The sequence below is a fragment of the Limanda limanda genome, chromosome 11 (genome assembly GCF_963576545.1).
Source record: "Limanda limanda chromosome 11, fLimLim1.1, whole genome shotgun sequence".
Classification (NCBI taxonomy): domain Eukaryota; kingdom Metazoa; phylum Chordata; class Actinopteri; order Pleuronectiformes; family Pleuronectidae; genus Limanda; species Limanda limanda.
In genome coordinates this window covers 16,448,131-16,460,966 of record NC_083646.1, presented here as the reverse complement: position 1 = coordinate 16,460,966, position 12,836 = coordinate 16,448,131, and the positions used below count along the sequence as shown (strand labels likewise).

General features: G+C 45.0%; 1 protein-coding gene across 1 annotated transcript in view; it reads right to left on the bottom strand.

The window, feature by feature from the left end:
* The window catches only part of lars2 (leucyl-tRNA synthetase 2, mitochondrial), a 34,296-nt gene that overhangs the window by 964 nt on the left and 20,496 nt on the right, over window positions 1-12,836 (bottom strand). The window contains exons 13-20 of the mRNA XM_061080957.1: window positions 10,238-10,336; window positions 6,851-6,988; window positions 6,521-6,624; window positions 5,688-5,867; window positions 5,379-5,548; window positions 3,656-3,733; window positions 3,432-3,543; window positions 1,884-2,011 (exon numbers count right to left, since the gene is read on the bottom strand). Coding sequence (XP_060936940.1) covers window positions 1,884-2,011; window positions 3,432-3,543; window positions 3,656-3,733; window positions 5,379-5,548; window positions 5,688-5,867; window positions 6,521-6,624; window positions 6,851-6,988; window positions 10,238-10,336 — 1,009 coding nt within the window. The remainder of the gene's footprint in view (window positions 1-1,883; window positions 2,012-3,431; window positions 3,544-3,655; window positions 3,734-5,378; window positions 5,549-5,687; window positions 5,868-6,520; window positions 6,625-6,850; window positions 6,989-10,237; window positions 10,337-12,836) is intronic.

Sequence of the window (12,836 nt, the reverse complement as noted above, 5' to 3'; positions counted from 1 at the left end):
AAAAAAAGGTTGTGCCATGTGGAGCTGTAGCCACAGTCTCCCTTCCTGACATGAAAGTCCCAAAATAACAGACTCCGCCTCTCGTTCCACATTTACACATGGTTAGTGGTAGGTATGGGAAGGGCACTCAGTCTGGTGTGTTCAGACACAAGTGTATGTGTGCTCACGGCGAATGGGATCATGTCTCTGGAAGTGGTTGAAAGTTAATAGCGTGTGTGCGTGTGTGTGCGTCTGAGTGTATGTGTGTGTGTGTGTGTGTGTGTGTGTGTGTGTGTGTGTGTGTGTGTGTGTGTGTGTGTGTGTGAGAGTATGTGTGTGTGTGCTGGTGAGGCCTCTCAGCCTTGGTCTCCCTTCTGGGACCAACCCAAGCTCATGATTAGAGGACCGACGGAGTGAGGTTGCCTCCGCAGGGCCGAGGGCCGAGCCCACAACAGAGAGCTCGGTCTGAAGTCAAACCAGCATCATTATCATCAAGCCCCGGGAGCTCCAATATATGAATATGATGTGTTCATGTGTGTATGTTAGTGGACAGGGTGTGTATGGGATTAAGGACTTTTTTGTGTATGGCATGCAGAAGTAAACGAGGGTGGAGAAATGAAAATGTGTAAACAAGGCTTATTTTTACTCGGAGGCAAAGTAAATATGGGGATAGAAAGAAAGAAACACACACGTTTTCTTTTCTTTCAAGTAGGTCTTGTCTGTTTTGTCTCTCTGTCAGATTACAGAGGGAGAATCCAACCAGTGGAAGACAGGTGCTGTTAGTCAGCTGTAATGTCTTTGTATAAATCTATGTGTGTGTGTGAGAGAGAGCACTTTCAAAGGCGTACAGAAAATCAGAGAGAATATCCAGCTGTGACGGGAAGCCCCAGAAAATCTACTTGAATCAGATCACACGTGCTTTTACTGGCACATGGATGCACATAAACACCTGCATGAACGTGCACACACAAACACACACACACACACACTCGTCAGTCTTCACACTGCCCTGAACATGGACTCATCTAACAGATAAAAGCTCAAACTGCTTTAATCTGACTGTTTTCTTCCCAGCTGTTCTAAAGGAACCCTCTAATCTCCTTATACACACACTCATGCGCTCGCACACACACACAGAAACCTGTTAACCCTTTGGGGGGAACACTTACCGATATAATGTATTCCTCTACCCCTTACCCTTACCTTAACCATCACATCTAAATATGTAACTTTAACCCTAACCCTAACCAGGACGTAGTTCTAACCTAGAAAGAGTCTTAACCCTGAAAAATATGTCTCTATTTCTGTGCCCATGGTGACAACAGTCCCAAAGGGTAGGCGTATTTAGGTTGAAGTCCCCACTGGGATATAAAAAAAAAAAAAATGCACATAACACATACGCACTCATTTTTTCCCCTGATGATGACATGCAGTGCCAAACTGAGGGAGAGAGTCAGGAATAACACAGTGTCTCTGTTCCTGTCTTTTAATTATTGATCCACTTGTGTATTTAGCTTAAAGGCGGCTACTTGACACACACACACACACACACACACATATACACACACACACACACATACATATAAATACACACACATACAATAATCACAGGTTCTCTTGAAAATTACAGACTTTGAATGCAATCGTGGAACTAAGAGCAGAGAGTTTGAGTGAAAACGCCAGCGAATGAAGGAGCAGACGTGTGTGTGCCTGTTAATAAAGTTTCTGAATGTATAAATAATGAGCAAAGGGCTGTCGCTGAGTGAAAACCGTTTATTCTTTTCTTTTCTTCAAACCTCCAGACAACAGAAAGAAAAAAAGACCGAAGATACCATGTGCTTACTGAGTGCATCTGTGTCTTTGAGTGTGTGTGTGTTTGTTTGTGTGTGTGTGTGTGTTCCTACCCGAATAGACAGCTCTACAAAGTCGGGGGCCTTCAGGTACTCAGGGTCCACAGTGGGCCAGGACTGTTGCAGGACGTCTCCCCCTCGCTGCAGGAGAGGGCTGAGGGGGTTTTCCACCTGGCAAAGACCTGGGGGAGATCCAGGGGGGGAAAACACAAGGGCATTATTGACAACACAATAAAATTACACACAAGGGAGATGGTTTCATACTGAAGGACACAGAAAAAAAATCATTAGGCTTTTATTAGCTAAGTAGTGGGAGGATACGGGTTTATGGAAACCAGACAACAAAATAAACTTGTATTTAAGGATGACTTTCCTGTTGATTTTTACCCAGATGGCTTTCCTTTATGTAGAGAAAAAAAAAAATCTCGAAGAAGGGTCAAACAACAACCCAGCTATCTCACCACCCCCCTGCCCTGAAACCAGCAAGTGTACATCCCACTGGAGGCACAAGGGAAGGATGTGAACTTCCTCTATCCTGCCCTGTGTGTGTGTACAATTACAAACAACCAGTGACAGTTAGAAAAAGTACCGTCTGACCGAGTGCTGCAGGGGTCACGACCCTCGCTAGTATTTCCTGTTTAGGTTTTTTTAAAACTACATATGAGCACACAAGCCATGTATTTAACTCACACACACGCACAGTCCTCCTCCTCCCAGCGCTGGAGTGTCACACTTTCCTGACTCTGGACGATATGACAATATGTTTGTACAGAACTTCTGTTCTCTCAGTGTGTGTTATTGACAATAAGGGGACGTCCCTCCAGGCCAGTGCAGAGGTCAGCTTCCATATATGCTACACTGGTTCACAAGCTTTTAGTTTCATTTGTTTGGGAGGTAAATATGAAAAGTCTCAATGACAACTTTAACTCTGATGACATCACCACCCACCGTTCACTGGTGTTAGATAAGCACCTGTTTCAACACTACCTTCGTTTGAGGCAACTTCCTCTTGTCCACATTGAAAAATAAGCTGACATTTCACTCACGTGTGTTCTTGGGAAAGGGTTGATCCAACAGAGACTCTAAAGGCCTCATCAACAGCGATGCAAATGATTGGCACAAATAACAATTACTTTAAAGCTGAATTTCAAAGAGCTTGACTAGTCACATTATGCTTGACGGAATGTAATATTTTAAAAATCATGCCCTGGGAAAAGAAAGAATCAACATAGGAACTTAGTTAAGGAGCTTAAACTGTACAAAAGCTGCTTCAGGACGTATTTCAGGAAGTCCGTCAGACAGTTTGAAGTTTGAGTTTTCTTGTGTTTAATTTGATAAACCTCAAAAACTGGGGAGAGGAGGAAGTTGCTATTCTACTTATAGCTCACTGTCTGCTGCATTATTGATAACGTGCAAATTATTCATAAAGGCCTTTAGTCTAAAATCAATAGATAGAATAAAAGTGTTTCAAATGATCACATGACCCTTGGGCATTTAATCTCAGGTCAGGCATTTCATATTTTAGAGTAAAGAGTACATATGAAGACAACATGTGCATGAGGGGAAGATGTATCACGTGTTAATGGTTTGCAGGTCTCATACCTGCCCAGAGCTCAGACGCCAGGTGAGGGGCCATGGGTGCTGTCATCATCACCAGAGAGGCCAGACCTTCCTCAAACTCCAGGCTGTGCTGCACCACCCTGACTGTCGCACTCTGACAACACACACACACATACACACAGACAGACAGTGGTAAAATGTGTAATACATGAGATAAAAGATAATAGTGATTCTTTATTTCTATTTTTATTGGAAGGCACACTCACATTCAGTGTGTTGGTCAATCCCATCAGACGTGAAATGGCTGCGTTGAAAAGGAAGTCCTCAGTGAAGTGAGACGTCACCTAAACATGCAGAACAACAAACAACAGGTGAGAGATTATATTTATTACTATTGATATAGTCTGAGGTGTGTACAGGACAAACAGACATTATAAAATAACTTTTAGTCTGCCTTGGAAGTATAATTAGATAACAACGACAGCAGCCTCTGTTATCACCGTCAGACCAGTTGCCGTGTGCACCAGCTGAAAGCACAAACCATGCCAGCTTTCCTCTGCTCAGCCTCCTGGGAAGAAAAACCCATTAGGGTGATGCCCTAAGGGAGAAGGAGGTCGATCCCCGAGGCTTCTCTGATGGACAGATCAAAAGACAACCTTGGCTTTGGGGGCTTATGGCAAACAGCCTGAGGCCCTTTAAAAGCACTGGTCCTAAGGGATGGAGAGACGGAATCAAACCTGGCAACCAAAGGAGGCTATTTATAAAGTGTGAAAGGAGATGGAGTGGATTTAAAATCAATTTCCATTCCCTTCTTCTCTTACTCTTCACTGTGGGGGTTCAGGTTACGATGGGTGTTCAGCATTGACTGGAGCTCAGGACTGTGAAATGCTTGGCTGTGTGATGAGGGACATTTTTACTTTGAAGTTGAGCTATAATACAGTAGCTTGGTATCTTACCATGCTTTCCAAATGGACCATTGAGTGCAGTGTTGTAACTATAAAAGGCATGGCTGCTTTCAGACTTGCACTGAACTCTGGATATTCTGCTGAAATTATTATAAAAGGGCTGTATTCAAAGAGGAAAATTAGTTTTTCCTGCCAGACCCCTAAAAACGAATCTCCTCTGAAGTCAGACTGAGCCAGTATGAGAATATGAGAGAGGATTCACTGCGAGCCAGTGGGCGCGTTGATGAGATTTCTAACAAGTGACAGATGCAAAACTGAACAAAACAAAAGAATAGAACTATCTCGGGTTGAAAAAGAGGAGCCATGCACGTGGAAGATCAAGACGTCGTATACTTGGAGAGACATCGAGAGGCTTTTGGTGATAAGGGCCAATGAACGCTGGCGTCTGTAATTGTATATACATCATGTCCTGCCCTGACGCCACCATTCACCTGAACGCTCCAGAGATTTTCCTGTTGCTACGAAGGTGTCTGACCTGGACAATCTCCTGCTGCATTATTCATATGTAAAAGGCAAAGTTCCGAAAATGTGCGGACATTTGGGTCTTGACATTTTCCGGAGTTTGTGTCTGAAAATGGCTCTTGATATTTTTAAGTTTTCTCATTGAATATTAGAGAGAATTCGTTTTTTTTATGACTTTCATGATTTATCTCTACTTTGTCATTTCTCTTGAAGTTGCTGGGCTTGATTCCAGTAGTTTCAATCATTCAGATATTCGGTGTACCTGCTCATCAACGTTAAATAGTGCAAAAAGACGTTAGGGGCGTTGAGTGGGAATGAAAAAGCAACATTCTCCCCATTATGACTCTGTTACAAGTCAGTCTCAAAAATGTGCATCAAAATCTGAAGTTTGTAATTTATGTTAAAAATAATTCAGTTTGCTTAAATTGCTGTGAAAGGGTAAGATATTGAAGTGTGGATTATTAGTGACCCCTACTGGCCAGGGTCGCTTACAATATCGCACATGGACATTTCCAGCCATTAATTCAAGATGGAAACCAGTCTGAGGCTATAGGGTAGTTACCTCTTGAATAGCGTAGTTCTTGTTCTCCCAGATCTTCTTGGTCTCTGCCAGCTCCTTCTTCTTCAGCAGGGAGGGGTTTGGGACACCTTCCAGCTGCCGGGCCACTCTCAGCTTGGTCACCAGCTGCCACAGTCGGGACTGCCATCTCAGGACCCCGGGAAGGGCGTCCGCTGAGGTGGCGAAGAAAATAGATATTCTGCAACCATTTTTTTTTGAACAGGCCATTTCTGGTATCTACGAAGCAAGAAGTCTGTCAATCAGAATTTAAAAAACCCTGATGATCACAGCTGTCAGAATAATTTATCTCACTCTTGACATTCCAGAGGATGTCCTGCTCAGGCGGCGCAGCGTACAGAATGTAGAGTCGAACCGTGTCCACGCCGTACTGCTGCACCACCTCTTGAGGGTCCAGACCGTTGTTTTTAGACTTGCTCATCTTCTCCCACGTCACCTCAACACGACCACCACCCAACGCCACAGGCTCCTTGTCTAGAGGCAGAGATCAAAGATAGCAATGGACAAAGTGGGGACAAAATGGGCTCTTTCAGTTTTTTTGTTGTAGGTACACTGTGTTTGGTCACTAAATTCAATTGTAACCCTATTTCAATTCATATCTGTCGTAACTATTCCTTCAAATAAGCTTTTGTTTGATCAAATTTAACAAAACACAGAAGAAAGAGAAAATATGTAAAGGCCTAATCAATGGGAGCCTGAAATTGTGGGATCAAGAGGCTTCCCTTTGACTCTGTGCGCCAGCAATATCTTGTGTTTATCTCGTTACCAAGCAACAGAAGGAAGCAGCAAATCCTCGGCCATGACGCAACTTTTAATAGGATTCTTCAAAGGGTTTCTTGTGATTTGACTTTTGTCAAGAGTGGCTGGTTAATGTGTCATTCATTCAGGAGAAGCCACAAAGCGGAGAACGGAGAACGGAGAGCGGTTGCGATCAGCATTACAAAGGATAAAGTGAGATACTGCTGCCATTACATGAAAATGTTGTCAAGACTTGCTTATAATTTTAACTCGTGAATTTTCTGAGCGAATGATTTGTTATTATCTGGCAGAGCCTTCGTGGAAGGAAGCCCTCTCTGCTCCCAGCTGTTACAGATGTGTCACAGCTGGCCAACTCAGGTAGTGTTTACCTGTGAAGTCTATTTCCTCTCTCTTTAGGTACTGGCCGCTGTCCGCCTGTTTGAAAGTCTGGCCCTTAATCAGACCCTGAACCAGCAGCTTCCGGAAAGGCTCCCTGAAAGACAAACCCGTTAATTAACTGGTAGGGACAGTGCGCATTAATCAACAGACAAATACTGTAAATGAGTCAGAGTTAGCTGCATAGGCTCATTTCCATCTGTTGTCCCTTGCCAGTTCTTACAAGGCAACCTTCATTAAATTAAACAAATGGTATAGGATTCATAACACAAACACGAGACATCTGTGTACAGCGAGAGCAGATGCACATCAGCGTACTCCACCTGTGGGCCACTAGACTCTGGTCCTGGCAGAAGTGACAGAGGAAGCGAGCGTAGTACAGGTGCATGACGGCGTGCTCCTTCCCTCCGATGTACACGTCCACAGGCAGCCAGTGATCTGCGTGGCGACGGTCAAAAGGCCTGGAGAGGAAAAGAAGGGTGACGCTCAGCTGTTACCGAGAGCAATTACGAGTTAGATTAAACGTGTGAAGGAAGAAGGGAAGGGGTGTGTGGAATGACGGAAGGAAGGAAGGAAATGGCCAGTATTTATATGGTGCTTTTCTAGCCTTGATGACAACTAAAAGCACTTTACAGTGCATTTTATTGCCATTCACACAAACATTTACACAATGCACAATACTCTGCACTTTTACTGCCTTTTTTGCACTTCTGGTTAGATGCTGAACTGCATTTCGTTGTATAAGTACTTGTACTGTGCAATGACAATAAAGTTGAATCTAATCTAATATAATCTAATGCATCTATGTGCAGGACTTGATCTGTGAGAACAGCCCAGCCATCAGGAGCAATTTGGGGATTACTATCTCGGCCAAGGACCCTTCAGCGTACGGACATGGGGACAACTGGGAAACCCCTGGAACTTGTGGTTAGGAAGGAAGGAGGGACGAAAGAAAATAAGGATCAAAGAAAGACAGAATGGAAGAGAGAAAGGAAGGAAGGAAAGAAAGAAGTACAGAAAGAGGGAAAGAAAAGAAGGAAGGATCGAAGGAAGGAAGGAGGACGAAAGGAAATAAGGACAAAAGAAAAACAGAAAGAAAGAATGGAAGGAAGGAAAGAAATAAGTAAAAAAAAGAAGGAAGGAAGTAAAATGATTTTAAAATATTTTGGTTATGCTTCTAGCTACAGTTCCTGTAATATATATATATTTTTTAATAATATATTTTATATCAAAACCATCATCGGTTGTCATATGTTTTGTTAGATATGCACAAAGATGTCCTCTAGGGGGCAGACTGAATCTGATACATCCAGGGATGGTTGTCCCCCCCCACATGTCACTGGATGCACACTCAGAAAAAAAACACACATTAAAAAACTGTGAGCATGTGTGTGTGTGTGTGTGTGTGTGTGTGTGTGTGTGTGTGTGTGTGTGTGTGTGTGTGTGTGTGTGTGTGTGTGTGTGTGTGTGTGTGTGTGTGTGTGTGTGTGTGTGTGTGTGTGTGTGTGTGTGTGTGTTTCAAGTTCAGCTCTAAAACTCTTGACTCAGCTTCTGGTGTTTACAGTTAGGCACAGATTGCAACATGGAGGCAGCGATGTGTTTCTCCTGAGTGGCGTGGCGTCCAGCAGCGGCCGGGATGCCACCTGCAGTAATGATGCTTTCTGGGATGGACCGTTATCTCCGCGTCTCACCTTTCTTACCAGTCATTACTCTGCTCCACACCTCTCCGCCTCGCGCCCGCCCCTCTCTGCCTGATGCTTTCTCCGGATAATTGAACCGGGAAAAAGAGTTATGAACTCACAAGGCTGAAAATAATTTGGCCTGTTTGTTGACATCTCACACACACACACACACACACACACACACACACACACACACACACACACACACACACACACACACACACACACACACACACACACACACACACACACACACACACACACACACACACACACACACACACTTCCACATTACACCTAGTTCCCATTTCCTTCCTCTCGCTTCCCACTCGCACCCCCTCTCGCTTCCTATTTTCATCTTTCCCCCGTGCACACACGTCTCAGCAGGCCAACCGAAATGCACAAATAGTGTAATTGCTTTTTCTGTTGTGCCATAATCTGTCCCGCTAAGAAAAGTGATGGGCAGAGCAGCCCCCCCCCGCCCGCTTGTAAAGCTGCTTTACAGCAAGGTCAGGGCACTGGGAAATTAATCTCCTTTGTTAAGCTCAGGGTGTCGCCACCATCCCAGCAGGTGAAAGCCACGGCTCCATAATCTCTGTTGGCAAGGAATGCAACTTTCAGACATGTGTGTGTGCACGTGCATAGGCTGCATACAGTGCAATGAAAAACTATTCAGACCTATTCACTTTTTAACATGGTGTTATGTTGCAGACTTATGCTAAAAATGTATCAATCAATACTCAACAGTCAATGATGACAAAGCAAAAACTCAATAAACACAGTTTTTGGACAGATATTAAAAATTATATTCAGACAGATTTGCCCTGCGACTTGAGATGCATCTTCTTCGAGATGTTTCTACACTTTGACTCACGCCTTGTGGTAAATTCAATGGATAGGACATGACTTGGAAAGAGACAACTGACCTGGAAATCATAGCAAAAACCAAGTCAAGAGGTCAAAGGTCAACTGGCTGCATGCCTTACATACGGAATTTTAAAAGAGGCATATTTAGGGAAGGCTACAAATGTTTCCTGCTGCACTGACAGACTTAGTGGAAGTTTGGAACAACCAAACTTGTCCTAGATCCTAGAGCTGTCACCACCTCGAGAAGAAGGAGGTGTCAAAAATCCTGATGGTCACGTTGGCTGAGCTCCAGAGATCCTGTGTGAATATGGGAGAAACTTGCAGAACGACCATCATCACTGCCGAACTCCAGATCTGGGATTTATTGCAGAGTAGCCAGACAGAAGTAACTCCTCAGCGAAAGACACATGGATGCACTGAAGAACTCCTAAACAGAGGAACAACTGGTCTGACAAAACCAGGATTGAACAGTTTGGCCCCAGTTCTCTGGCCAATGTCGTGCTGTAGGAGAGCAGCAGGGACCGGGACATTGATCAGGGTTGAGGGGAAGCTGAATAGAGCAAAGTCCAGAGATATCCTTCGTAAAAACCTTTTCCAGATCACTTAAGACCTCAGACTGGGCCAAAGGTTCACCCTCTAAAAAAACAATAGCTTTTAGCTCACAGCCAATACAAAACAAGGGGCAGCTTAGGGACAACTCTAAATGTCCTTTAATGGCAAAGCCAGGGCAACATTTCTGGAGAGACCTGAAAATGTCTGTCCACCAACAGAAAGTCCTTATCTGACCTGACAGAGCCTGAGAGGATCTGCAGAAAATCCTCAAATCCAGGTGTGCAAAGCTGCTTGCGTCATACCCAGGCTGAACTAAAGGCTAAAAGGTGCTTCAACTAAATACTGAATAAAAGGTCACAATATGAACAAAAATAAATCATTAAAAAACATTTAGCATAAGACATAAGGATACGTGTGAATAAGGGGTCTAAATGCACTGTATGCATGTTTGTAACGGGTGGGTGGGTTTCCACTCTTGCACAACCACATCAACTTTTCAATCCATTTTTATTTAAAGAAAAAGTGAACATGTGATCTGTGCAAACTGTGTTAAAATCTGTCAGTGTGAGAAATAAGATGCAAAAAGTGCAAAAACAGCTGAGTTCTTACCTATCTGTGTTCTGAGGGTCTGTGTATCTGAAGTAGTACCAGGCTGAGTCCACAAACGTGTCCATGGTGTCGGTCTCCCTCCTCGCCGGGCCCTTACATCTGACAGGAGACAGAGAGAGACAGACAAGGGGAGTTGGCAGCGGCGGCGGAACACAAATCAATATTAGGCTGTTGAAATTAGAAAACGAACAAATGAATGATAACTGTTTGTGTGCTTTGAGCAATGGCACATTATGTGATCTGTGTGTGTTTGTGTGAGGACGTAAAGCTGGCTCCATCTGGCTGTGCGGGTCACGTCCCGGTTGAGAAGCCAGGCTGAAGCCAGCTTGGCACCGGAGCTCTGTTCCTCTGCCCCGACTAACAGGCTGTGCTAACAGGGAGCGAACTGGCAGGCCGAACACAGGATCATGTGTTTGTGTTGGAAAGGCCACCTTGCGCCCCCTTTTCTGTCCAAGCCAAACAGCACTCGTGGTACGTGACGCGAATCTGTCAACATCACTTTCACAGGACGACGAGAGGACGTCCGCAAAGAGACGGGAGGAGAGAGAGAGCGCTTTTGTGAAGTGTTTATTTGTCTACGATTTACAGCACTTAGCGGAACGATGAAAGCGCCACTCTGAAAGCGTCTCTCGTTTACTTTATAATGAGTCTCGACAGAGTTAAAACCAGCGTCCCAGAAAGATAAACAGAGATGCAGCTCGGAGCTGTGTGCACCGGAGCAGGTACAGTTTTCCTGGACCTTATGGGACGTCTCGATTTTCTCTTTGTCTTTCGAACACTTTCAACACAGTCACTTTTTTTTTTAAGCTCACTCTCTTATAAAGACACACACAGATAAAGAGGCAAAACCCATTCGACCACCAATATACGAGTCTATATTAAGGCTGTGATGATGAGGTAAGAGCTGAGGGTTGCCTAGCAACAAGGATAAGGTGTAGCAAGGTTAATATTTGGAAGCCAGGTGTTATTTCATATGATGAAAACCCAGCAGTCGACGGAGCCCCTTCCACCACATTAGGATGCAAAAATAGAACAAAATATAGAAGGAGAATCGGTAAAAACTAATTCTGCTTGTGCGAGTTAGACGTCATCGCTCAGGCCGGTCTAGATGATCAGGGGCCAGATTGTGGTAGTTTGACACACAGCTGGAACCGGCGGCTACAGTCCGACGACTGATGATCACATTAGGCGACATACACAGTTCTGTGGAGAGGAGCCTTCTCTAAAACCAAGAAAAGAGCTGCTAACAACCATAGTAATTCAATCTGAAGCAACCTCGGTGCGTTTGCAGGATGAGCCAGAAAGAGCCGAAAGGCCGTCGAACAGATGAGGCAGGAAAAGCAGCTGCCCACTCCGCAAAAGCTCTCATGAAAAACATCCCCTCCATCTGCTGTGTGTGTCCGCCTGCGAATGTGTGCGTGCGCTGGGCTAACTAGGTGGTCTCACCTGCGGGTTTGGGGAACAACACACACTCTTGCACGCACTCCTTCCTCGCCGGTGCGGGCTAAGCCGAGGCAGGGTTCAGTTGGCAGAGCAATTTACAGTGGCGAGGAGGGTCGGAGACGAGGCGAGCACACGGGAAATTACTTCCTCAAGGACAGATAAAAACTCCATCTCTCATCACGCCACTCGTCTGGGCTCCACTCAAACGTTAATTGGACATGGTCGACGAGTGAGAGAGAACAAATTTCCACAGACGTTTAACAACAGAGGGGAGATGGGAAGAGGGGAGATAACAGCATCTTTCTGATTATAGCCATCAATCACGGCTGATGGGAGGAATTATTGCAGCTTTGTGCGAAGTGAGCGAACGCTGAACACAATCTGATGACTTGTGCCATCTGCGACCGAGCCGACCATTGTTTTTAATCAACGCTGTGCCATGACGGTGATTAGTCTTATTCAGAGAGGGATTCCCATGTCGGCGGGGGGGACTCCGGAGACCCAGCTGGGTTCGCGTTCAGACATTTTCACAAACATTCAGAGAAATGACTCACTGGGGAAAGAGGTTTGTGATTGCACCTGCGCACAGTAGGTAAACATGCATGTGTGTTTGTGTGTGTGTGTGTGTGTTTTTCGTGGCATAGTAGGCTTACGCAACCTGCATCATCATCTCATGCTGCTCCCGTCACAGATGCCACTCATTACACAACCCCCTCAGAACAAGAGTATTAATCACACAATTCACAGGGCCGCTCTGCTCTCAGAGCTCTGTGTTCCTGTAAAGCCGCCAGTCCTCTCCTCCTGCCCGACGGCCGGCTCGTTCATGTCAGCGCCGCTCTCCTGAGGAAATACAGGAAGTGCCGAGGAGAGAGAGGCCGTCACTGGAGAGGGTTTGCACATAATTAAATTCTCACTCTGCAGAAACACCATAATCGACAAGATCGTTTTCCCCGACCGCTGTTGTCGTGTTGTGCCAAAAAAGGAATAACAGTTCCTCCTCCCCTTTCTGCATGCTGTTTACAACAGCTCGTCATTGAGTGGGGCTGATGGTGTGTGATGTTGCAGTGCTTCAGAAGGTGGTGACTGGCTCAAGGGCACTACAGCATGGTGGTTTGTTTACTGTGCAAATTGGGGTCTCTGATCCACAACTGAACAA